General features: G+C 37.2%; 4 protein-coding genes and 3 pseudogenes across 8 annotated transcripts; 2 read left to right on the top strand and 5 right to left on the bottom strand.

The window, feature by feature from the left end:
* The first annotated feature begins 133 nt into the window (after positions 1-133).
* LOC147924955 (transcription initiation factor TFIID subunit 9-like) lies at positions 134-3,409 on the top strand. Of its 4 annotated transcripts, none has more exons than XM_087494143.1 (7): positions 134-274; positions 398-460; positions 858-993; positions 1,729-1,779; positions 2,065-2,244; positions 2,477-2,744; positions 2,998-3,409. In XM_087494143.1, the coding sequence occupies exons 6-7, from the start codon at positions 2,484-2,486 to the stop codon at positions 3,283-3,285; spliced, it is 549 nt and encodes a 182-aa protein (XP_087350269.1). In that variant the 5' UTR covers positions 134-274; positions 398-460; positions 858-993; positions 1,729-1,779; positions 2,065-2,244; positions 2,477-2,483; the 3' UTR covers positions 3,286-3,409. The 4 variants fall into 4 exon arrangements, with proteins under 4 accessions (XP_087350269.1, XP_087350270.1, XP_087350271.1 ...); XM_087494144.1 differs by having other exon boundaries at positions 1,941-2,244; XM_087494145.1 differs by having other exon boundaries at positions 150-274; positions 1,946-2,244.
* LOC147924954 (putative GTP diphosphokinase RSH3, chloroplastic) lies at positions 3,363-6,724 on the bottom strand. Its single transcript, XM_087494139.1, has 6 exons — positions 5,455-6,724; positions 5,179-5,364; positions 4,621-5,081; positions 4,370-4,528; positions 3,939-4,281; positions 3,363-3,856 (listed from the first exon to the last, which is right to left on the bottom strand). The coding sequence occupies exons 1-6, from the start codon at positions 6,142-6,144 to the stop codon at positions 3,545-3,547; spliced, it is 2,151 nt and encodes a 716-aa protein (XP_087350265.1). The 5' UTR covers positions 6,145-6,724; the 3' UTR covers positions 3,363-3,544.
* A 3,547-nt stretch (positions 6,725-10,271) lies between these two features.
* Positions 10,272-10,904, bottom strand: LOC147924953 (uncharacterized). Its single transcript, XM_087496325.1, has one exon. It carries the CDS (start codon positions 10,813-10,815, stop codon positions 10,441-10,443), a length of 375 nt encoding a protein of 124 aa, XP_087352451.1. The 5' UTR covers positions 10,816-10,904; the 3' UTR covers positions 10,272-10,440.
* Positions 10,905-13,214: 2,310 nt separating this feature from the next.
* On the bottom strand, positions 13,215-15,630 carry LOC147924952 (cation/calcium exchanger 4 pseudogene; annotated as a pseudogene).
* A 335-nt stretch (positions 15,631-15,965) lies between these two features.
* LOC104742929 (aldehyde dehydrogenase family 7 member B4-like) lies at positions 15,966-19,384 on the top strand (annotated as a pseudogene). Its single transcript, XR_015585820.1, has 15 exons — positions 15,966-16,111; positions 16,199-16,353; positions 16,449-16,535; positions 16,626-16,757; positions 16,941-17,013; positions 17,182-17,204; positions 17,300-17,363; positions 17,450-17,495; positions 17,762-17,944; positions 18,026-18,203; positions 18,291-18,455; positions 18,549-18,690; positions 18,766-18,863; positions 18,953-19,102; positions 19,198-19,384. The product of XR_015585820.1 is annotated as an aldehyde dehydrogenase family 7 member B4-like (transcript).
* Positions 19,385-21,174: 1,790 nt separating this feature from the next.
* LOC147924951 (uncharacterized) lies at positions 21,175-22,534 on the bottom strand. The gene is made up of 2 exons (XM_087494291.1): positions 22,068-22,534; positions 21,175-21,953 (listed from the first exon to the last, which is right to left on the bottom strand). The coding sequence occupies exon 2, from the start codon at positions 21,945-21,947 to the stop codon at positions 21,468-21,470; it is 480 nt and encodes a 159-aa protein (XP_087350417.1). The 5' UTR covers positions 21,948-21,953; positions 22,068-22,534; the 3' UTR covers positions 21,175-21,467.
* A 1,247-nt stretch (positions 22,535-23,781) lies between these two features.
* LOC147924950 (exocyst complex component EXO70A1-like) lies at positions 23,782-26,095 on the bottom strand (annotated as a pseudogene).
* Between the last annotated feature and the right edge of the window lie 86 nt (positions 26,096-26,181).

Here is a 26,181-nt window from a genome sequence, read left to right as displayed (position 1 = left end):
GTTTAAACTGGCCCGCGGGCCTAAACGGGCCTGTTTAAAATTTTTAAACCCGTGGCCCGTTTAATAACGCTAAAAAAAAAAAAAAATTAAACGGGTGCACCCTTTTAGACCCGCGGGCGTAACGGGTATACCCGAAATTAAACGGGTAGCCCGTTTATTTCTCAAAAATTAACGAAGTTGAAACCTAAAAGGCTAAAACATCGACTTCCTTCCGAGCTCCGGCAGATCCAAACCCATTCCGACATAACTCTTCTCCACAGCTTCCAATTCCATGGTGAGTGCTATGATTTGCTCTGCTTCCACACATTAAAGTCTGTTCCTTTTGCTCTCTCCGATGGAGGTTTGGTTTTATTGATACATGAATTTTTGTTTATGAGACAATGGTTTCTTTTTGCAGGAAGCTCTTTGATCTACTCCTAAGATTTCTGCTAAAGTGTCGACTCTTTTTAGTTGCAACCAGGTTTGTACTCAGTTACCCATCAGACTGTGAGATTGATTGATAATTTAACGAGAGTTGGGTACTTGTTTTTGGGTTTCTGGGTTTGATTGATAATACCCAGGTCTTGTCTTTTAATCTTTTGTTTCTGGGTTTTTGATATTGAGGCAGTGATGAACGAGAATGTCATGCACCACTCTGATTTGTATTCTTTGAGGATGATTTTATGGTTTTATGGTTGGCTTTGTTTCTGTGGAGGCTACTAAAAATTGTTGTTTATACGGTTGGCTTTGATGATTTGTATTCTTTGAGGATGATTTGGATTACGTTTTGTTACTTAGATCATTTAGCAAGCAGCTTTCTTTCAGTCATTGATGAAAATCTCTTTAATGGTCGATTTGGATTATGTTTAATGGCACAGGTGGGTCTCAATCTCATCATTTGAAAGCTGATGGATTGTCTACAACAAAGCTCAGTTCTATTTGTAAACCTTCTGCATTGACAATCCTGAATAAATCAAACCGGACTCTCAAGTTTTCTGTTTCTGCTGGGTACCGGTAAGTATCTTATGTATGTTTGCCTCATGTTTTGTGACTTGTGACTTCTTTTATTCGATTGTGGTATGCTTACTTAAGTGAGGTTTTGGTGTTTGTTTCAGAGTCGTTGAGGGGTTTTTTTTAGGTAGATAAAAACTAAAGTGGGGTTGTTTGAATTGCTTATGGGTGGATAAGGGTTTCCTTGTGGTGTGTTGTTTAGCTGAATGATTCTTGTCTTGTTTCTTTACTGTTTAGTTTAAAAGACATCTGAAACAGCTTCTTTTTTGATAAGGCTATATGTTATTGTGTTTGTTTCCTTCATGCTTGATCTGATAAACTTGTGATGATAAACTTTGGTTGACGTGTTTTAAGTGAGAACTTTGTTGATGTTCTTTGGTCATTGTACTTGACGAATGTGTTACTTATGTGTTTAGGATTGATTATTCCTAGATCCTGTTTAATAACTCTTTAGGCTCTGTTTTACTTGTTCTGTCTAAGATTCTCAAGTGTTCCTTGTGCTAACATTTGAACATAATAATCAGCGTGTAATGTTTCTAATCTATATGTGTGAAGTTGGTGGCTAAAATGAATGGATAATGTTCCTAAGGAAGCCTTGTAATAATGTTAATAATCACCGTATGTCTCAGTTCTCTGTGTAATGAGCTGAAACCATTATTCCTAAGGAAGCCTTGTAAGATAATGATTACTTAGTTTTGTTATTTTTCTGTAGCTTAAAATGATGATCTGTTTCTGCAGATTGGATGTGGATGTGTATGTTAAATGGCGAATCTTTAGCAATGAAGCAAGGTACAATGTATTGTGTTATGTATCAATGTAGTCAGTTTCTATTTCCGAAGTCTTCTTATGACTGTTTTATTGCCGAAGTCTTCTTATGACTGTTCTCTAGTTCCTGTTAGTTCCTTGAGATTTCTTAATGGCTTATTATTATTAGCTGAATTTGCTGGTAGAGAAGTATGACAATATGGGACCCATTTTAACACCCGTATGATACGACGGTCGTTCTTATTTGGTGGGTCTTTAATGGGCCTATGCACGAGTTAACTACAAAAGACTAAATTACCCCCATTTCAGCTGCTCGGAACCGCTAAACGCAAATGATAAATAGCGTTTACAAATATTCCAGTTTTACCCTCAACGTTAAGTCAGATTTACAAACCAGAACCATAAGTAGAGCAGATCTAAGAGTGAGAGAGATTTAGTCGCCGATTTCATCAACCTCCGTTGTGTTTCTGCCATTACCGCTCGCGATAGGTATGTATCGCCTCTATATGGTATAGAAACTCGTGTTGTGGTACTTATTGATGAAGCTAGGTTAAAATCTCCTCTTGTGTCAATCATATCTCCATCTTCGTTTTTCTCTGACTCGTGAAGCTCCAATTTTTATCTATTTGATATAGAAGCTCCTGTTTGATGTTTGCTTGTGTTGTTTTGTGTAAGAATAGTGCGTAATTGACTCTGTGGCTTTACTTTTGAGTTTGTTTAGTGAGAACATGGCTGGAGAAGGTGAAGAGGATGTACCTAGAGATGCTAAAATTGTGAAATCTCTGCTTAAGTCGATGGGTGTAGAAGACTACGAGCCTCGTGTGATACACCAGTTTCTGGAGCTATGGTATCGGTATGTGGTGGAAGTGTTGACAGATGCTCAGGTTTACTCAGAGCATGCTAGCAAATCCAACATTGACTGTGATGATGTGAAGCTCGCTATTCAATCCAAAGTTAATTTCAGCTTCTCTCAGCCACCTCCAAGAGAGGTATGCATTGTCGTTGACGATTCCTTGTTTCATTTTCTTGAGATTGTTGTCTGAGAAAGAGATGGCCAGAGTCATTTGGTTAGCTGCTATGTGAATGATCATTAGGGAAGTATCACCTTAGTTACGATTTGTAAACAGTAACCCTCTTACCACATAAGTTGCATTACTGAGAACCTCGAATGTTTTCGTTTGCTAAATCCATGTCGTTTGATTTTGGAATCTCGATGTCTTTGTTGTTGGATGTTTGATTTAGGTTCTGCTAGAACTTGCTGCAAGTAGGAACAAGATCCCTTTGCCAAAATCGATAGCAGGACCGGGTGTTCCGCTCCCACCTGATCAGGACACATTGCTGAGCCCGAACTACCAGCTTGTGATACCAAGGAAGTCAGCTTCCACAGAACCTGAAGAAACTGAGGATGATGAAGAAATGACAGATCCTGCACAGTCCTCGCAAGAACAGCAGCAACAACAAACATCAGAACTCCCAGGTCAAACTCCCCAAAGAGTCTCTTTCCCTCTCTCTAGAAGACCCAATAAGTAGATGCACAAAAAGTCTATCATGTTATGTATCAAGATGTAGTTGCAGAATTATTATTAATGACCATATGTATCAAGGAGTAGAATGTAAGAGAATTATATATTAATGACCAGAGTCAGTTTTCGTAGATCATATGAGCAATATATATATATATACTGTTGTGTGGAAATCACAATACCAAAGATACAACAAATCTTCTGAAGCATTACTATATATGCAACTATAGTATATATACATGAACAAAGGTAATTAAGAGAATCTGTTAGCTTCCCCAGCCAACCATGGAACCAGCAGCTGCACGGTGAGGGCGTGAAAACGCAAGCCCCCGATCATACATCCGCTGAATTTCCTCTCTGTATTCAGTCAGAGACTTGTCAGGTATGGCTGGAGTCAGCTCCACCACATCTCCCATCTTCAGCTTGCATTTTAGATCACTTACAGGTGTCTGGTTTAGTCTTGGCCTTAGCTCTTCTTTTGCCGGGATGCTGTACATCGACCATCTTGAGCTCCCTGGGCCTGCTCTTCTTAACAGGTCCGAAACTGAGGAATTCGCGGGAAACTCTTGCACAGTCATCTGCATTTTCAGCTTTATCAAATTAAAATCCAAAAAAAGATACACCCTCAACGAGAAGAATTTGAAGGTGATCATAACTAACCTTCTCATTTTCGATTACAATGACATAGAGTGGTCCGTCTTGGTTGCCATTGGGCTTATAAGAAAATGGACAATCTTCAGTGTGAGACGGGAAACTGCACAAGGGCTCCGAAGAGCAGACCGAGGATTTGTCTTTGCTCATGGTTTCAAAATGCCAGGTCACAACCCATCTTGCCCATTCAACCATCTGAAGCACAAATGAAGAGTGTTTGCAGTCACCTTCCTTGTATCTCCAGTGAGCTGCAAACCCAAATTCAGCTTGCAAATGCATCTCCTTTGTGCGTATTTGAACTTCAAGTGGAATAGTTCCGTCACCCCTTACTACTGCATGCAAAGATTGGTACCTAAAATTCCAAAAGCCCAAAGTTAGATGATTAGAGAACGAAGTAGCCTGCATCATTAAATAAGCTACTAACGGTTTGCAGAACCCACCCGTTGAACTTGGGGTGAGAAATGTAATCTTTCAGCTTTCCAGGAACTTCAGACCATAGCTTGTGAACTACTCCTAAGGCCTTGTAACAATCTTTCTCATTGTCAACAATTAAACGTAAGCCATGAATGTCATGAATTTCATCCATGGTTAGCTTTTTCCTGACATAAAATGAAGTGTCAGTATTCTGGTTCTCTCCCTGAAGCTGATTAACCAACAAGCACTTTCGAATAAAGAGGAAATGAAAACTTACTTTAACATCTTGCAGTAGATACTATACAAGCTCTTGTGTCGTCCAGATAGAACATGGTAAGAAATGCCTTCTTTCTTAAGCGCTTGCTCCAATTTCTCAATCGCAGAAGTAATCATAACTTCGTCGAATGAATCTTCAAGCATAGCGGACATCTCGTGGTGCTGATCAGGATGGAGATGCTTGAAACACAGATTTTCAAGCTCAACTTTCCAGGTAGAGATTCCCAAACGATTAGCCAAAGGTGCAAATATCTCCAGAGTCTCTTTAGCAAACCTTTGCTGTTTCACTGGCGGCAAAGCATAGAGCGTCATCATGTTATGTAACCGATCAGCTAACTTTATAAGCACAGCTCTCGCGTCTGCCATTGCAAGAAACATAGTGTGCAAACGATCTGCTTCAACAGTTTTACATGCCGTATTGTTTTCCCGAGCAAGTTTACTTAGCTGGCTAAGCTTAGACACCTAACGCAATAACAAGACAGAACTTAATTAAATCTAAAGTCTCAACCATAAAACAAGCTTTTAGCTGAAACACATTCATGGCTGATTCTTTACTTACCCCTTCCACAAGATCAGCAACTCCTGATCCAAAAGTTCTGAGAATATAATCATAGCTCATGAACGAATCGTCTAACGTATCATGTAAAATACCAGCTACAACAACGGTCGAATTAGCTCCAATGTCAGCTAACAACATTGCAGTCTCAACACAATGTTGCAGGTAAGGATCACCATTTGCTCTCATCTGATTCAAACACATCAATTAGCAAAAAATCAAAACCAAAATTATTTGAAAAGTTTGTGAGATTTTAAGTTCTTCTTCACAATCACACACCTGTCCTCTATGAGCTTTCTCAGCTTCGTAAAAAGCTTTGACCACAGATTCATCTTCGAAGATTTTGTGTTTCGATTGAGCACGTCTAAGCAAATCCCTAGCATAAGGTTGTCTTCGTTCTCCTTCGAAACCATCGTCCATGGCGAACGGTAGCTGCTCATCAACAAGAACAGAGTCTGTATCGTAATCAACACAAGAGCCAACAGCTTTCCTGACGAAACCATTGAACAATCTGCTAGATCCTAAACGGAGAGCAGAGCCACCGTCTAAGTTCCGATCTCGTGAAATCCTCATCGGAGGACTGTTGCTAGATGAGATCGGACCGTGAAGCACCGAGACAGGGCTATGATGATCTCGTTTAAGGTACGAAGAACCGATGAATTTGCTAGGAGAGTAACAGAACGAGCCGCTTAAGGTACGATCGTCGCTACGATCATGGCGTATCGAAGCTAACTCATCTCCTACCGTTGGATGCGACGACGACGAGGAAGAGGAAGATGATTTGACGGATGCGCCGGAGAAAAGCAAAGAGAGACCTCCGATTGTTGGGGAAGAGGTGGAAGAAGACCCCGGTGAAGACCTGGAGTTGAGATCGAGATCACAAGAGATATGAGCGTTGATTTGGTGAGCTGTAGAGCATACAGTGCTCGCTGGACTGGCGTAAAGCGCTATGGTCGTCGCTACCACCATTTGAAACTCTCTCTTCTCTGGTTCTTCTGATTTCGGTTTAAGAAATCAAATTTCGAAAATCGTAAGAAATCTCGGAATTGACTCCAAAAGCTTCGTCAATTTCTCGGGAAAACGAAGATATTTTTTCCTAGAAAGCTCAAAAATCGTAGATCTATGAACAAAATCGAATCTAAGTATATACAATTCCAAAACACGAAATTGAAAAGGGGAAAACCTAATTAAATCAAAAGAAAACAAAGAGATTGCAAGAGAGAAATTGAGAAATTTTGTTCTTCTACTTAAATGATTCCGAATAAAGAAAGAAAGAAACTAAAATCTATTTATCGTTGGTGGTGGGTGTTCTTATTCGCCCGTTAAATCCAGCAATCGAGGCGAAGCTGAGCATAACGAATTTACTTAATTACCCTTTCTGTCTAAACAAGAGGATTACTTGACTCTCTAATTGTTATTGTAGTCATGTCGTTATCCATAAATCTATAAATAAACCCATTTTTGGGTACTTTTTTTGTTCGATCTGATTCTTTACACACTCACTAATCTTTTTTTTTTTGCCGAATTTAAAAGTTGTAATTGTGATAATAATCTCGAAAAGCCTATATATTTGCATATTTTAAAAAATAAAATAAAAAATATCTAGAATTATTTGGGAAAAAAAAAAAATCAGCAAATGGTCGGAAGTGGGATCCACCGTTGGGATTCTAATGTTTTATTTTTGTCTGGTTGGGATTTTTTCTTGATTCATTGAATCTATTTGTGGATGAGGAATCCCAATTTTTTTTTTCTCTTCTCGTTTTCACAAAGACAAAAAAAAAGTATTACAAACACTTACGTCCGTTGATGAAGGGAATGAAAGTCAATAAGTCATCAAAATAACATTTGTTTGCATTAGTTTGTGTAACCATTCAAAATGTGCTCGATTGATTGTTTGGACTAGTGTTTAGTGTTGTTGTTGACTCCTAATCCCATATTTAACCCAAATCACCCAGTGCTGTACCTTAAGGACAATATAGACATTCCCATATACATTTCACTCGGCTTCTAGGCCTATAACGTTAAACTATTCTATTAGCCAACTTTTATTTTCTTCACGAAATCATTTTTTTAGATAAGGACACCGACGAACTCTCGAAGAAGGAAAAGAAAAAGAAAAACATATGCCACGTGGTTTAAGAGGACGGAGCAAAACTAGACAAGTGTCTTAATTGGTGGCCAAGTTTTACATTTGTGTGCCAGGTCAGCGTCTACGCTCAAGGCTCAGCCGCTCAAACCTCCGTGACTTGTGGGAGTCGTCGTTTACCATAGTGTAGAATCGACGGTCGTGTTTGAGTTTTGCGATTTCTATCAGAGCTGGCGTCAAAACAAATCACGACAATAAATACCGTTCAACTTACCGTCTCAAAGTCAAATATATCAACACCTGTTTTTGTATTTTCATATTTTGACTTCCAATGGAATACCAAAAAAAAATAAAAGCTTTGGTAATTACATCAAATTTAAGATTCTAAATCAAGTCCTCATTATTGGTCGGAAAATGAAAAAGTCATATATCCATGATATTCACGTGTAAATAAGCAGCAGACGAAAACGTTCATCAGTTAATTAATTACATCTTCGATCTATAAACATTCGATTCGATATACTGATTAAAATTTTCAAATAGGTGTATGATCTCTTCTTCTAATTTTTGTTAATTATAAATTAAAGGAGGAATTCAATTTCGTGAAACTTTATATTACAGGCAGGAGGGTAAATGATTCCTCGAATAAACCAAAAGAAAATTAGAAGTGGCTAACGTTAGAAGCAAATGTGGTAAGAGGCAACGTGCAAACTTTAGCCACCCAAAAGACTTAACCACGTGGGAGTGTGGGACTTCATCTCTTCCACCACGCAACCACGCAATAACTAACGTACTCATGCATTCGTCACAACGTCTTTAATCCCGGTTTAAGTATGTTTGGTTTACTGTTCTGGCTTGATCTGGTTTTGTTTCTGTTGACCGGCCGGTGGTGTGACCTTATGGGCTTTTTCTAACTTTTATGCCCATTTTGGTGATCAGTTTTTTTTTTTTTTTTTTTTTTTTTTTGTGTTGGGTTATAAGATTTATGAGATCCATAAAACGTAACAAAATAAATCATAGGGCAAGTGAAGTAAATTAAAGACAAACTACTTTTTCTAGCTGGAAGAATGACGAATCGTACTCTCTATAGGGTTCCCATTGGTCATTGACAATGTCTTATCTTCTTCAGGATTTGGTAGAGGGTACTCAGTACTCTCTATAGGGTTCCCATAGTACAGTGAGATTCACTTGCAAAACATATGGAACGGGAGCCGAGATTTATACAGAAACACCTTGATATAGCACCTTGAGAGAGAAGTGTATGTATATTGTATTCTAAAGTCATTCCCGGAAGGTTCTTGAATTCGTAGAAGGTTTTTGAATTCCCGCGTTGAACAAAAGTTCCATGATGAATTCACTTCACAGAAGTTTCATAAATTCCCGGAAGGTTCTTAATGTTAGAAAAGAACAGCTTGGTGTGTTATTTAAGAGGTGCGATACATTAAAGATGGAGATCATATGGGTTACAACTAAGATTCAGCTGAGATGTCGTGGTAGAAGTTGTACCGTGCAATTTCTCCTAAGTCCTAAAGAGAGGATATGAGAAGCTTAATTGACAGGGGGAGTACGTTTTATAATTGCAGAATTAAACATGAAAGTTTCTTCATTAACGTTGAGTAGGAGAAGAAAGTGACAATGGTTTGTGATACAAACAAGAGTAAGTAAATATGTCCAATAACAGTGTGTACATGCTATTGCTAAGCAGTGTTTTTGAACAGTCTACATCCTGATCCTGGCCACTTGTTTATGCATCCCGGCAAGGTCCACACGTGCAGATGGCAAAAACAGAAGAAATTTCTATCGAACCGATCTATCCAAACCGGGACAAATTTGCGGAGTTTGGGTGCTTGGGTTCTTTCTACTTCGGTTTCAGGCACAAACCGATAGGAAAGCTTTGGTTATTTTTGTTCTATATTCTCGTTTTGGTTCAAGTTTAATTCGACTCTTAACATTCAAACGGATTGGTATGAATCTGATAAAAACTTTGTACCCTATATCCAAAGTTCAAAATCAGCCACTCTCTTCAATTTTGTCTTCTTCTATGTCACCTCAATGAGAGAGACTCCAAATGGAGTTGCTCTTAGTTTTCTAGAAGATATTTTACATAACAACTTTGTATATATGTTCTGCGCTATGATTAATGAAGTATTCAACTGTTCAACTAAAATAAATAAAAAAACAAAAGCAATGTAAATTTATTTGAAACAGTAACGGTATACATGCATGTGAAAAAAACTGAATACTGTCGGATACAATCAATCAAAAGTGGAAAACTGAGAATTAATTCAAGTTGGTACTACTACTACTATATAAGCATAGAGATTCTCGAATCTTAAAGCAATCGTTCAAAGTCCAAGTGAGTGTGTTAAAATATTATAATTTTATGGGGAAGCGACGAGTTTGTCATGTAAGAACAGAGTACACAGTATCAATAAAGATCTGAATATCAAATAATCATTTATTTCTTAATTCATCGTCTGATTGCATTTCCAGCAAGGCATGCACCTTAACTCAATCACTTACAATACAAGATATATTACTCATCTCATCCCATGGCCATGATCATTTAATCACGTTACCATGCATGCCCCATACATATACACGCTTATATAATGTATTCAAGTGTTAGTAATTTTATATTGTAAAAACAAAAACATTGTTGTAAAAATAATAATCATTTCTAGCTATACTTATTCGCTTATCTCATCAAAATAGTGTATGTATGATGTATCCTTATAAATTGTTATCTCATCAAAATAGTGTATGTATGATGTATCCTTATAAATTGTTATTTTGTGACAATATATAGTAACAAACGCAATGTTAATTTAGTTTTCACCAGAGTGAATCGCAATTACTTAATTTGCATAACATGGACAAGTTTATTTAATTGGAGCTGATGTTATATAATAGCAGTAAGTAAGCATATCTTACCATCAGATTATAATTGGTTTGTTTTGCGAACAAGTCTTTTACAGTTATGAACAAATTGAAATCGTACATAGTATGATAGTAAGAAAATATTTAACCATATACTGATAGTTTCGTTCTTGCAGTGATATTCCAAGAAATAGGAAATCACGATATATATAATAAATAGTTTAATTATAAGATACAACAGCAAAAATAAAATAAAATAAAAGTTACAATGAATAAAATTTTAATATACGACAACGAGACTATACAATAAAATACCGTGCTCGGTCATGGACTGACAAGGAAGAGAAAGAGAGACCTAAACCGGGAACCGCAAACGAAGCCGCTTCAACCGCCATTCGCTGCTGAATCGCTTCAAGCTCAGCTCCTGCGTCTACGAACTCTTTAACTAAATTACGATAAAAGCCTTTGATCTTCTTCACAAGTCTCACGTAGTATAGCTTCAACCATCTTAGCTTCATCCTCCTCACCATCTTCTTTAACGAGAATCCGCCACGTGACACCGCATTGTTCTTCCCGCCAAGACGCACCACCTGCGACTTACGACGCCGGATATGAATCTTCCGGCGACTCCGAGACCACCTGAAGACTGAGGTTGCGGCGATGCGCTGATCCATATTATTTGTGGGTTACAAACTTGGAAAAAAGAAAGAGAAAGAGAAAGAGAAAGAGAGATATATTATGTTTTAGAGAGTCACCATACTGAGAAAACTAATATATACACACACACATACACGTATTAGGAAAATAAATATTAATGTGTAAACAATTTAGTTTTGGGGTCAGTGACCTTTCATGTGACATGTGACATATTCCGTAAAATAGTACTATTTTATTTATGGTTGTAAATTATATAATACATTAGTATATGTGGTTTTTAATTTAAGGGATATATGGCCTATATGTCACGAAAATTTGACATAAAACTCAACTTGACCACACATCAATCTAACATATATGTCTTTGTTTCGGATTCTTATATATACTACTATTACTTCGGATAGGCTAAACAAAGACGTTGATTGAGAAATGTTAGCTAGTAAAGCTATACATAATATTAATAAATAGATAGACCCAATAATTGTAACCTGATCATCATCACATATTTGTTTGAAACGAAAACAAAACAAAGGAAGGTAGGGGAGCCAAGTGAGAGAGGTATCAATTAGATTGGAAATGGGCAACACATTTTATGTTTTCTTGTGTTTCCAATAATATCGCAGAGCAAATAGACTGTTTAGTTTAGAGGGCTCATGTAGAGAGCATGAACTTGTTTTCATGTCTTACCCTTTTTGAATCATAAAACCATTTCTGTAACTTTTAAAATACTTTGTAATATACACATGTCTTCTTATTTTCGTATGCTTTATTACAATGCTATGATAAAAAGAAATTTCAATGATTGAGAAGATGAGTCATATCGCCTAGTTTGTCTTCAGCTTAATGGTTGTTAATTCGATTGTATATTATATTGTACATGCATGGTCCACATTACTTGAGTAAGATGATCAACGGATACAGTTTTCTATAGGGTAATATATTTATTATATCATTTCTTTTTTTTTTTTGATAAAGAAAAGGAAGTATTATATATCATTTCATTATCAAGTATATAAAACTACAGGTTTATATACAACCATGTTAAGTTTTGAACCCCATGACCAATACTATTCGAACCCAGATGGTAGAATTTTTTTTTCCTTTACTATTGGATCAGGACAACTTGTTTTGTTTTCTCTGTTTAAAACAAAACAAATTTACGTACAATGAATTCTCTGTTTTGTTTTCATAAACAAACGATTCCATATTATTCTCATCATGAATCATAAATTTTTGTTAACATAATAACATGCATGAGTATCGATCATATACTAATGGTTTTCAATCTGGTAATTTCACATAAAAATAATTGTTATGCACATATATATATATATATATATATATATATATCGAACATTAAACTGATCAGTAGAAACATCAAAAAGGCATATACATAAGCCCAAAAATAATTAAAACAACCCATATGAGTGTCAGAGTTGTCATTTTGCGAGAACAGAGCAATAAGATATAACATGTTCTTGGATGTCTTGTCCTAAGTTGAGCATATTCCAACACTATTATATCTTTATATTTATGAACTATATATTTATGATGTTACGAGATTGTGATATATGGCATCAAAATTTTTATATATTATACCTCCCCTTATAAAAAGGGTCAAATGACTAATGACATAAGCTATCACGTAATATGTTTACTTCATGCGCAAGAGAAGAAATATATATATAAATGCATGTGGATAAAGTTTCTACGACATAACTAGCCTTACGCCTTGGTCTCCACGACGGCACATATTTTACATATTGCTCTATTGGATTGGACCCATTTTGTTCTCCATAGTCTATTCAATTAAATGCGAGAATCAATAAGTACATGTAACCTATGGTCATGCTATATAGTGTAATTTGGAAACCATTCACCAAGAAAATGATATATTTGATTTCTTGTTCTCTTTATTTTTGTCATCAACTTCTTGTTCTTTTCTGAGTGGATTGATCGAGGGTAGTTATATCCGATACAAATCGTTCGTTGCTAAAATAAAATTATAACAATGTCCAACTATTTATTAATTTATATATTGGTTTGGAATTTTCCGGTGATTTAAAATATTGTTTTGTCGATTAGTAAATCTAATTATTAACTAAGCAATAATAAATAGTGTATGATACTATTATTGGTTAAACTCGTCTATTCGAGATTACAAATATTGTTATAATTTGTTTTCTTCAACACGTTATAAGTTATTTTTATAAAAAGTATGTTACGTAACATGAAAATTTTAAATAATATAAACAATTATTTTGTTTGATACTGAAAATATCGCACTACCACGTGACGATGTACAATTGGGAAGATAGCGAAACAACATTATTGAGTTGAGTTGATAATCTCGGCCCATTAGTATCAAGGCCCATCAATCTCCATTTTCGAATACACGGTCCAAGGCAACGACCTAGATCCAATGGCTAAGATTCATTATCAGTTACATTCAATGTAATACAAACAAACATTTACTTCAGAACCAGTGGGATTATCTCTAACTAGATGATGAATACAATAAGGAGCCAATACAGGAGCTGGTTACATTGGCGTTTCAAGAAGCCCAAGGTATGAATCCCATGGCGGAGCTGAGCCTGAACGTGACAAATATCAGATACAATGCGATCAGACCAATGCCCATCACTTTGCTCGGTCGCATCTCGTTGCGAGGGAGCATCACAAGAGCCCAAATCAAACCAAATATTAGAAATCCAAGAGTGTAGAACAAGCTATTGTCTTTTGGAATCATGTAAGTCTCTGGACTCTTCGACCAAGCACCAAGAAACATCGACATACCTAATCCAACAAGCGTGTTGAACATTGGACCAGCGTAGCAACCTGATAATGCGATTTGTACGCCATCTCCACCATTCATCGACAATGCGATGTTTGACACTAAGTCACCCATTGAGTTTCCCCAAGCAAGTACGGTTAGACCAAGTATCGACGGGTTGATTCCATAGATTCCACCAAATGTAACCAAAAGAGCAACAAGTTCGTTTGCAATCATGTAGAACCATACAATGCTCATGATGAATCCACCTAGTACCCAAGGGATCAAGTATCTTTGAGGCGGACGATCTAGCTCTGTGTTTTTGTATGCAAGAAATCCAAGAGTAGTTCCAATCGCAATACCGATAAGGTAAGCTACAATGCTAGCTTGAAGACTCGTATCATTTTGGCTGCTCCAAAGAAAGGAGAGTAGGACAGGAGCTAATGAGACACTAGCCACAGCGTACGTCTTTGACCAGCTATCTTCCTCGATTAAAGGGATTGTTAACCGTCTAGGAACAGTCAATGGCATTTCAAGCATGGATGTGACTTTCAAACATAACGAGCTCTCGACTTCTGCACCGTCTTCAGTCCATCCCCATGGAGGTCTTTTCTTCATCATTTGCATTTGCTTTTGCGAAATGATTTGAATAGATGGCTACATTTGTAGCCCACATCCACTGTGGTAGAGAATCATGCAGCTTAGGTGGACCTTCCTCGGTGTCAAGTTCTAGCAAGGGGCTGTACATAGGAATATCTTCTTCAACACTTGGGGAAAACACACTTCCTTGCATCGGGAGCAAAGGCATAAAAGAATCCAGCTTCAACCTCCTTGAATGTTTCCCTCAAAATCTCATTTGCAGCAACAAGAGAAGCATATAACACATAGATAGAGACAAAGGCAATGGCGATACCCACTGTCACTTTACCAACCATCAAAATCACCATCAAAGCCACCAATGTGAAAAGGAAGAAGCTCAAATCCCTGATGAAACATTTCTTATCGATCTTAACTTCTTTATCCGCAACACAAAGCGAAACAATCCCAACAACAATACAAGTCACAAACACCGCACCACCCAAGACGCTGTTAAGACCAACTTCCCCTTTATCCGAACCAACAAAAGCAGCTATACTGGCAAACACATCAGGGGCTCCGTTACCAAGCGGAAGTAGAGTAACACCAGCAACAGTTGGAGGCAACTTCAAAAGCTTAGAAAGCTTCTCCAACGAACAGCAGAAGTAATCTGCAGCAGTGTTACCCAACAGATAAAAGAGAGCCACAAGCCACACCCCTAACACAACATAACCCAATATCCTAAACTCTCCGCAAGAGCAATAAAAGAAGTTGAGGTAATCAAAGAACCCATCTGGAGAACATACCGGGTTTGATTTCAAGAACTCACATTCATCAGCATAACCTCTGTGTTCATGTAACCCAGAGCACGATACAGTAGTACTATCACCACCACCACCACTACCACTCAAGGTGTTATTATTATAACCAGAAGAACCATGAGTGTCATCAACTTCACTCATATGTCGACGAGTTACAGTAAACTTGCTAAAACCCATTACTAAACTGACATTGGGAAACAGTTCCTCTACCACTAGCATCAACTAAAGACAGATTCTTTAAATAAAGGGTTCCTGAGTATACCGCTCTGATCAAAGAAGAAGATGAATATAATTACAGCGCAAAGCCCATTGAAAACCCCGCGAAATCTGGGATTGCTCGAGCTATACATGAAATTCACAGCTCTCATTCTCCTCCAAATCCAAAACCCTTGTCTCGTATCAACAGAACAATTTACCCACCATAGATGATCCAGAAACGAACCAGAGCCTAGGGTTTCCAAACAAAAGTGTGAATTTTTTGGAAACCCTTGGATTCTGGGTTTGGATTGAATCCAAAGGTTGAGTTGCTCACCGAAATGAATCGTCGTGATCTGCGATCAGCAAAGCTTGTTCTCCTCACGGCAAAATCGAATCGATCGGTGAAGAATCACTAGTGTCCGTCGGATCCTTTACTTGGTTAATTAGAATCCTAATCGGGTGGGTTGATTTGATCCGGAACTGAACTCGTTGTTAATACTTAATACCAAAGTCAAACGGGAAAGTTTTTTTTTTTTAGCTTACCCGGAAAACCCAAATGTTAAACCGGTTTGAATAATTTAATGGGCCGGGCCATTAACAGGCCTGGTAAAGAAAAATACAAAAAGGATGGTAAACGTGGGCAATGGCGATAACAACAACAAAGAACTCTGATTCCGGCCCGGAAAACGAAAAGCGTAGGACACGTGGCAAAACCATTTATTAATATAGATACGCCAAAAAACGTAAAAGTGGAAGTGGTAAAGGATGAACACAGCAGCTCAGCTATCGCCTTCAGTCCAATAATCAATCAGTCGTTGTTATTGAAGCTCTCTCTTTTAACCAAAGACGTACACGTCTCTCTCTCTTTCTCTCACTCCCTTTTATTTAAGCCTTCCGTGATCAAAGCTAAACCCGAAGCCTCACTTCTTCTTCGATACGATCAAGGTGATTAATTTTCTCTGATCTTTGAGGAGTTCTCTTTGGGGGTTGTCGTTACAATCAATTTCATTCTTTTATTCCATGATTGTGCAGATAGAGAAAGAGAGAGATGGGTTCAGCGAACAAGAAAGAGTACGAGTTTCTGAGTGAGATTGGGTTGTCTTCTCACAACTTAGGTTGTTACGTTGCTGGCAAATGGCAAGCTAACGGACCTCTTGTTTCCCACTCTCAATCCTGCTGACAATCAGGTTCTGTGTTCAGAGAGTGACTTAGATCTCTGATTCTTGTTTGTGGATTTAATTTGGTTTAGTTTTGCTCAGTAATCACTTTTTGACTGATGCAGCCAATTGCACAAGTTGTGGAAGCTTCTTTAGAAGATTACGAGCAAGGTTTGAAAGCTTGTGAGGAAGCTGCTAAGATATGGATGCAGGTTTTCATTTTCACTTAACTTCTTCATTAAGCGTATGGTTTTCCAAATTCTTTTGAAAGGCAAAATTGCTTACGGGATATGTTGGTATAGGTTACGGCTCCAAAGAGAGGTGATATTGTGAGACAGATTGGAGATGCACTTAGATCAAAACTTGACTATCTTGGTCGTCTTCTTTCACTTGAAATGGGAAAGATCCTTGCTGAAGGTATTGGTGAAGTTCAGGTACTCTATGTTTGCTCTGCTAAGCGTTTTGAAAAATAATTATGCTTTCAACACATTTTTTAGTGATAACTCTGTGACACATTTTACAAAAAAAAGGGGAGCATATGATATGCTACTACTATCAAACTGAGCAGCATCTTTCTTAAACGGCTTCAAGTAACACATTTAGTGCAACCTTTGCAGGAAGTGATTGACATGTGTGATTTTGCTGTGGGTTTGAGCCGACAACTCAATGGTTCCGTCATACCTTCAGAACGTGAGTTCTGCCTTCTTCTAGTATAACAAATGTTCTCCTAGATTACTTATATTTGAAGTCAAATTTCTCCTTTTAAGGCACTTGGATTTGGAGATACTTGTTTTCCCTGTTTTCCATAATCTTACCGAAAGATTGATCTTCTAAACTCGTATCATTTCTTCGTTTCAGGCCCTGAACACATGATGTTGGAGGTGATTGCAAGTTTCTTTCCTAGGATTTATGTACTAGTATTATACTTCTCTGTGGGCAGCAGTATTAACATACTGCTTGGATATTGTAAACACAGATGTGGAATCCTCTTGGCATTGTTGGTGTTATCACAGCTTTTAATTTCCCATGTGCTGTACTTGGTAAGTCTTTTGTCACAATTTCAATGCAATACGAAATTTTGTGTGTGTCTTTCCTGTAGTATATCTACAATTTTGTGTTATTGCAGGTTGGAATGCTTGTATTGCACTGGTCTGCGGTAACTGTGTTGTCTGGTAAATAACGAAATTTGCCTCTGAATAGTGCTCTGAAATTCACCCTTGTAGCTGCTTTAAGGGGTTAAAGTACTATATAAGAACCTGAAATTAACGATATAGTGTTTACAGTTACTATCTATTCTCTACCTAATCGTCAATGTTGCATAAACGTTTCCTAGATGACATAATGTTGAGAGTGTGCATAATAGTGACATAACATTAATGTTGACCATAAAAATTCTCTTTTGGTTTGATTAGTGTAGTTAACACATGTGATTCCACAGGAAAGGTGCTCCAACTACACCGTTTGATAACTATTGCAATGACCAAGCTAGTGGCAGAAGTTTTAGAGAAGAACAATCTACCAGGTGCCATTTTTTACGGCCATGTGTGGTGGGGCTGAAATTGGTGAAGCAATAGCCAAAGACAAACGCATTCCCTTAGTATCCTTTACTGGAAGCTCCCAGGTACTACTTTTAACTATAATACACTACCCAAGTGAGCCTGCTCTTCACTGTCTCCTGTTTGAATATTTTGATTATGCACAGGTGGGTTTAACGGTGCAACAAACAGTGAGTGCAAGGTCCGGAAAAAACATTGCTTGAATTGAGTGGAAACAATGCAATCATAGTCATGGATGATGCTGACATACAGTTAGCGGCTCGATCTGTTCTGTTTGCTGCTGTTGGAACGGCAGGTCAACGTTGTACAACTTGCCGTAGGCTGGTAAAATTTGTTAATCCCCTTATAGCTTTGTTGCTACTACCTTTCCTTTTGCTTAATGCTTTAAATGTTGTTCTTGTTTTTTTTAAGCTTTTGCATGAGAGTATCTACGAAAAAGTACTTGAGCAACTGATTCCTTCATACAAACAAGTCAAAATCGGTAATCCTCTTGAGAAAGGGACATTGTTGGGACCATTACATACTCCTAAATCAAAGAAGAACTTTGAGAAAGGAATCGAAGTCATCAAATCCCAGGCAAGTACCTCACATTCTATGCGTTGCAATATAATATACAACAGCTAATAATGTTAAACCTTACCAACTTTCACTTTTCTCTTGCATTTGCAGGGCGGTAAAATACTAACGGGCGGTAAAGCAGTTGAAGGTGAAGGAAACTTTGTGGAGCCTACGATAATAGAGATATCAGCAGATGCTGCTGTTGTTAAAGAAGGAGCTCTTTGCTCCGGTTCTCTATGTTCTAAAGTTTAAGGTAGTAAAAACTCTCTAACATCATCCACTTTCTTCAGGAATAGACCTTAATTTTTTTTACTTTTTTTGGGGACAGTCCTTTGAAGAAGCTGTTGCGATAAACAACTCGGTTCCTCAAGGTCTAAGCAGTTCAATATTCACTCGCAAACCCGAAAACATCTTCAAGTGGATCGGGTAAGTGCTATATAAGAAGTGAAAAAAAAACAACTCCTCAATCTTTCAAGTCAAGTTTACTTTTTTCACTGTGTTGGTTTGACTACTAGACCACTGGGAAGCGATTGTGGCATCGTGAATGTGAACATACCGACGAATGGAGCTGAGATTGGCGGAGCTTTTGGTGGCGAGAAAGCGACTGGTGGTGGTCGTGAAGCTGGAAGCGACTCATGGAAACAGTACATGCGTCGGTCCACTTGGTAAAATTCTACTCCTTCATCTCTTCTCTTCTTAGTTTCCGGTTTATGTTTTTGATTTTAGATTCGTTGAAACGGTCCACTTAATCTTTTGACAGTACGATTCAACTATGGGAACGAGTTACCTCTAGCGCAAGGCATCAACTTCGGTTAAGTTCTGAGAGATTTACCGGGTTTAATGTTATATTGTCTCCAATTTCGGATGCTTGTATTGTATGCGTTTTTTTTTTAACTTTAAAAATGATAAATCGCAATAATAATACTTAAAAAAGTTATTTTCGACTATTAATTTAAAGATTAATCTGATTAAAGTTTAAGATAATGATTAGTCGGGACTAATCATGGGTGTAATAAAAAATCGTTTCCTGATGTTATCAGTCATATACCATTTCAAGATGCTGATGCTGAATAGATAGGTATACAAAGAACGGTTTGTATACCATACCTCTTATGTGCAGCATAATTATCAAATAATATACACAAGTAATAAATAGTATATGTTATTTTTATGTCAACTTAAATAAACAAGAAAATTCCCAAGTACACGTAAGATACATGAAAATGATCTCTTTGAATACGTTTGTACCGCATAATACAACGCATTATTCGTTTATAGTGATGCAAACGTTTATTTCGTGGAAGTCGGCTAAATTTGTTGTCCAATTCCTTTGTTTCGAGAATTTAAAATTAGTGGAACCTGGAATCTTCTTCCTCTATTTTCACGATATGGATTAATGATTATTGAAGACTTTAATTAGAGTAGAAATAATTAGGTCCTACAAAATCCAACCTGACTGCTGACTGTACGAGTAATCTTATCAATAATAATCCATTAGGCATTTGCACATGCAAGGTCGTAATGGCTAAACGGATCCACTTAATCAAGAAAACGATTTTAAGCAAATACTAATAATGTCAACAATAATTGTGAACTAACAATTATGACGGTTTCAATTGATTTCATTATGACGTTTTTAGTGCGATTATAGAAGACATTAATCAATTAAAAGAAATCTCCATTGTTTTTATTAGGTCTGGACGTTCGGATATCGGATGGATTTTTTGGATTTTGGATTTTTTGGATATTGACTCTACCATCCATTCGGGTATTTATAAAATTCGGATCGGTTTCGGTTCAGATAATTCACATTTCGGATCGGTTCGGATATGATTATCGATGACCAAAATTAAGCCAAAAGTTATTGGACAATGTTTTATTCGAATACTTTTTAATCATATTGTACCCAAATAACCATACTAATGGAGTATTAAAAAAAGATAGAAATTAAGTAAATGATAAGGTTATCATAAAACCATACAAATACATAAAAGATAGGGAGAATAGCACTCTGACCTACTTTCTCACATGTTCGGTTATATTCGAACTATTTTCTATATGAGACATATCTATCAGAATATCAAACTATTTTTTATATGTTCGGTTATATTCGATATCTATTGGATATCGGCTTGGATCGGATAATATATAATATCCAAAATAATGAAAGCCAAGAACCGATCGGTTATTTCCTTAATATCGGTTCGGTTTTAATCCGTTTATTTCTGTTCGGATACGGTTCTGATTTTCGGATTCAGATTTTATGGCCAGACCTAGTTTTTATATAAATTTGCTTTTCAAGCAAACAAAAATACTAAAAATCACATTATGCAAATAAATGGATATATAATTTCTTATAACATTATACTACCTCATAAATGATATCCAATTGACATAACTTTTGAAATAATTTAGTTCTGAAATTTTCGTTGTTTAAATTTTTATTATCATTGTATAATTTATTGCATTACGAAACTATCCAGTATTATTATCGGAGCTAATATTTCTCATTTTTTTTCTTATTAATCATAGTAGTTGTCCGTTGTCACACACAATCTTAGCCTATGAAAAAACATATATACATAGAGGGTGTATTCAATCTAATATTCCAAGTAATTTGAGTTTTCAAGTAATCGAAATATACAAACTATTTTGAATAACAGTACATTTTTAAGAATAACATATAATTTATAAATTTATAAATTATTTTAAATATCAAATTAAATACACCCACTTATAGTCAAACCACTCCTCTTGAGGTATATAAAAAATAATCACTCATATTAACAAATTGACATGGTCATATTATATCAAAGTACACAGTCAAACGAACCGATACCTAAACTTCTCGAATTTTTTTTTCTGTACATTTCATTTTAATTAATTTTATATTTTCTTCGGATTTTAAATAAACAAATATTTCCAACAACCTTCTCGAGAAGATCTCACACTCGCGCCGCGCGCGCGCACACACTTTCCTTCTTCGTCTCTATTCCATTAGATACCTCTCCGGAAATAGAATATTCGGATCTACGCACCACCTGACAAAGCAGGCAAACAGCTTCCACCTCCACCACCGATCACCGCCGCAGCACAAATCTCCCCACCGTCTATAGCCGCAACACTCCTCGGAGACGCCGTCGTCGCTGCTGACGCCACGACACTCAGCGGCAAGTTCAGAATCAGTCTTCTCCTGAACATTTCTCCGATCGCCGATATTAAATCAACCTTCTTCGGAGACAGCGAAGCAACAAACTCGCCGCATAACTTCATGTGAACCGCCAAAGCCTCGTCGAGTCCGATTCGTCTCTCTTTTTTATTACCCCAACGAAACATCTCGTACTTTACGGCTTCGGAACAGAGACCGCAGATAAAATTTCCCGCGTAAAGATTCCGAACGGTTTCGATATAAACCGCCGTGTATTCCTCCGTCATACAGCAACATTCGCATCTCGCGAATTCTATCTCCGACGGCTTTGACTCGTTGATCGTCATTAAATTCGTAGCCATATGTCTCTGTTATCAAAAGAAAGAAACATCAAAGTTAGCCATTTTATAAATTAAAAAAAGACAGAGACTAAATTAAAAAAAGACAAGACGAATCTGATTCATCTTTATAACATAACTAACCTTTTCGTACTCCGAATCTGTTGTGTAAAGTGTAATGATATCTATCTATATATATGTATAGTTTGTGTATGTTAGATATGTATGTATGTAAAAGAGTTTACTATATAAAACCTATCTCTCTTTCTCCCACTCTGCAACTTGAACTTCGCTGTAGAAGAGCTCACAAAACAAAATCATTTTTTCTTCTAACAAGAGGAACTTGAAAGTTCAAACCAAGCAAGACACAAAATTCATAATTTTGAGGATATATATATATATATATATATATATATATTTTCTTTTTGCTTCAACTTTTTATCAAATCACAAGTGGAGGTTTTGTTTTGGTGGAGACGAGGAGAAAGAAGAGAGATTTTTGTTTTGATCAAGGAGAGAAAATATTTGATTCTTGGAGAGAGCTGAGCGATCGTCGAAATTTAAAGGAAATGTGTAAATTTCTTAAGAGACTCTTCAACACAATCATTTGTTGTGTGGCCTTGTGGGTCGACCATAGATATTAAAACAATAATAACCAAAAGGAGAATAATAAGACAAATGTTGATTTGTTAGTTAATATTCCACGTAAGCATATGTTTTAGGCCAATTATATCGCTGCCAGTGTGTAGGAAATTACTACCAGTCAACAATGCTAATGCCAGTAATATTTTTTTGTCATCGCCAGCTAAGCTGTTATTATTTTACTACTACTAATTTGATTATTTAGCAGCAAATGTTTAAAGTTTGACCTGCAAAACGTAAGTTTAGAAATACTTACGTTTTAAATTTATAATTTTCAAGATGGCGTTTTTATCCAAATATTTTTACTGATTAATTTTATATTTTTCAAACCCCAAAAAATCTAACCTTGAAAACAATTTAAAATTTATTTGGTCCGAACCGGGTAAGACACACTTCAGAAATGGACAGGCTGTGTAGACACCCAGTCAGTCACTCGTGAATCCAAAAATTATGAGAGTGAACAAATGGGGAGTAGCCACGTGTACTAATAGTTAAAGCGTGCAAGAAACCCTCGACACGAACTTTCTCTAATTATTGTTCCCAACACATCACAGATCGCTTTGCCTTCTTCGAGAAGATAATCACCAATTCACCAAACAAGGTTCGTAGATACTTTTAATGTTTAACTAGATTGGTTCAAACCATTTCTTTTAGGATTATTATAGTATCAAAAGAATTGGTTTAAACTTCAAACCATTTATCTCATTCATAAAGTTTTTAACAATTGACAGATTCTCATACCGTAATTTACCTCATATTATGCACCACCATCAATCCGTCTCTACCTCATATCAACTCATTTTAAAGATGAATTCAAACCTAAACATAGGTATTTGTATTAGGCTACACAAGACAAACCTGGATATAAGAGATGACAAGAGTAATGTGCTCTGATTTGGGATGAGATCGATCCCTAAAATATATTCTTACACTTATGACTGATGCTTTTGGTTTATGTTGGTGCTATAAAAAGTGTAAAAAATATGGGACGGTAGCTTTTGAACATGCTTGAAGAACCACAAGTTAGAATGTGCCAGTGCTCCTCCATAATTTGGTGGTGGCCTCTGTTCTCCCATGTTCCTTTTGTAACCAAGATTTACGTTTCTGCTGCTATAACCATTTTGTCACTGATCTTTTTAATTAACACCATTTGTGTTGTTGGGATTAGGATAAACCTTGTGATTATTAATGACTGAGAAGAAATCAAACTGCAATTATGAAGGAACTAGTACAGTGCATTTATGAAGGAACTAGTACATCAAAAGTCACAAAATACAAAAATCAAACATTTATATCAACAATCGAGAGAGTATTGAAAATTTGGCAACAAACAAACAACACACAACAAATAAATATGCTTACAAGTACAAAAGAGTGAGAGACTTATTCACCAGAAGCTGGAGAACAATCTGAACACTGCCACATGAAAATGGAAAGAATTCAAAGAATGATATATATGGCTAAAAAATTCTAATGTGGGAAACCAAAAAGGAAACCTTTATGGTTTTTTCCAATCTTCTTCTTTCACTGAGACCGTCTCAAATGTGGAGCTGTGGTATATCCTTCGAAGAAATCCAACACTGCAGTTTCAAGATTTTCAACAGAGTATTTCAAGTAGTTTTCCGGATGTCTTCCACTCTCTATATGTCCCCTGAATCTTCCAAGAAATGATCTATAAGCAGGTATAAGATGCTCCGATAGAGATATTCTGAGTTCTTCTCTAAGCTGAGTATCTGGAACCAACCATGTCGACTGAATCCTATGAACCTCTTCAAACATTGTATTGAAAGCTTTAAACCTCTCTCTTAAAGCACTTTTCGATACACCAGAAGAGAAGCTTCCGCTCACATGTAATCCTTCATCTCTCAAGCTATTCAGAACTCTGACCCACGTGGCTCTCTGATACTTGGTAGCTGCCTGTCTAAATATCCCGGTAAGCTTTCTTACATACTTGTCCCCAATCAACTCCATTAGCTCCGGAGAGCTTTTCACCTTCTGAACTATGTAATGGACATTGTTCATGACGAAGATGTGAGACAAAGGTTCATCTTTGTAGTGCACAGACTTCTCTTCAAGATTAAACTGTAGCATCACCATAGTCCAAATCATATGCAAAGCTAACGGAGATATCCCTTCAAGCTGAGAGATATCCATATCGGGATTGTTTCTATCATTGGTACATTCCAAACCACGACATGGTTTGGTCATGATGAGATCAATCAACGTTTCTTTATAGTCAGAGATCAAGTTGAGGTAGTTCATCACATACCTAGTCAATGGATGTATAGTTTCCTCCAGGGACAGGAACAACAGAAGGCTCACGAAACACAGCGTTCTCAAACTCAGTGAGTATACCTCTCGCTGCTTCAGCTAATCTTGATTGTATCTCTGTAGCTTGAACAAGAATGGCTTCGGATGAACTCGAATCGAAGATCTCTTCCATATCAGGTAACAAATCTGTTAACGCATCGTGTAAATCAAGAATCTTGAATAGCTTCTCAGGTGATCTTCTACTAATGCTTATAGCTTCAGGGAAATTGAAAAGCTGCAAAGCAGAGCCTTTGACAATCTCCATGAAACATGTCGTCTCTTCCACGGTTCCTTCAAATATCAGCTCACAGAGTCTCTTCTCGCTAGCGAAGACTACTCTAACGCAAACTTTAGCCGCACGGATCCATCTCCTGATCTTGACTTCAACAGCTTCCCAGTCAAGTCTCTGCACATCTCCAATACCTAATCTCACAATCCCTAGCTGCTTAAACATCGTTTCCATGGTGGTTTTTCTAACGTTTCCGTATACCTGAAGGCACTCGCGTGAGTAGCCAGCTCCGATCATTCTCTGAACGATCGATCTCAGATCAGAGACAGCTTCGGGAGATACAAAATCGATCTCTCGTATACTGCTAGTGGATTTGCTATTGCTTCTTCTGCTCCTCGATAACCGGCGTGAACCGGAATCCGAACCTTCCGGTAGAACCAGATCCACTTGTTGTTGTTGTTGTTGCTCTTCATCTTCGTCACAAGTTGTTACGCTGTAGTCATCGTCAAGCTCGGTGCGTGAGGAAGAAGCGAAAGAGGAAGAAGACAAGGATGAATCGAGGAGAAGGGTTTCAGGTTCGAAAGTAGAAGTCTGAGAGATCAAGATGTTTCTCAGCTCGTCTTCGAGTCTAGCCATGGCGATTTGAATCGTTGAGGTAGCTGCTTTGACTTGGTCGGAGACTGAGATTGAAGAGATGTGTCTTTGGAGTTCGTCTACGGCTCGTAAGTAACGATCTACTTCATCTCGATCACCACCGCTTTGGAAAATAAGATTCTCTTTAGCTTCTTCACATGTTGTTGAATCCCACCGGAGTATTATCTTCTCCGCCGTCTCTAAATCGGAACCATCGCCACGATTCTCCTCCATGGATTGGTGGTTTTTGACTTCACCGATCGATTTAGGTCTCCTTAAGAAATGAGATTTAGGCTGGTGGTGATGAAGAAAACTAATAATTTGGTTTGTGAAATTTTTTTAATGAAAGAAATAAAAATTCTTTTTTTTTTCTTTTGGGAAAAGAGTCAATAGACTGACTTATTCAACGCTCAGCTCGTGGGGTGTGTTTTTTGTTTTTTGTTTA

The sequence above is a fragment of the Camelina sativa genome, chromosome 17 (genome assembly GCF_030686135.1).
Source record: "Camelina sativa cultivar CO46 ecotype springtype chromosome 17, ASM3068613v1".
Classification (NCBI taxonomy): Eukaryota; Viridiplantae; Streptophyta; class Magnoliopsida; order Brassicales; family Brassicaceae; genus Camelina; species Camelina sativa.
This window is presented reverse-complemented; position numbering and strand designations above follow the sequence as displayed.

Bases quoted from the DNA above. Each gene is read 5' to 3' on its own strand.
- LOC147924953 (XM_087496325.1), bottom strand. From the start codon at position 10,815: ATGGATCAGCGCATCGCCGCAACCTCAGTCTTCAGGTGGTCTCGGAGT.
- LOC147924955 (XM_087494143.1), top strand. From the start codon at position 2,484: ATGGCTGGAGAAGGTGAAGAGGATGTACCTAGAGATGCTAAAATTGTG. The intron at 2,745-2,997 runs GTATGCATTGTC...TGTTTGATTTAG, and splicing joins CTCAGCCACCTCCAAGAGAG to GTTCTGCTAGAACTTGCTGC.
- LOC147924954 (XM_087494139.1), bottom strand. From the start codon at position 6,144: ATGGTGGTAGCGACGACCATAGCGCTTTACGCCAGTCCAGCGAGCACT. The intron at 5,082-5,178 runs GTAAGTAAAGAA...TTATTGCGTTAG, and splicing joins TTGCTGATCTTGTGGAAGGG to GTGTCTAAGCTTAGCCAGCT. The intron at 4,282-4,369 runs GTGGGTTCTGCA...TTGGAATTTTAG, and splicing joins TCTCACCCCAAGTTCAACGG to GTACCAATCTTTGCATGCAG.
- LOC147924951 (XM_087494291.1), bottom strand. From the start codon at position 21,947: ATGGCTACGAATTTAATGACGATCAACGAGTCAAAGCCGTCGGAGATA.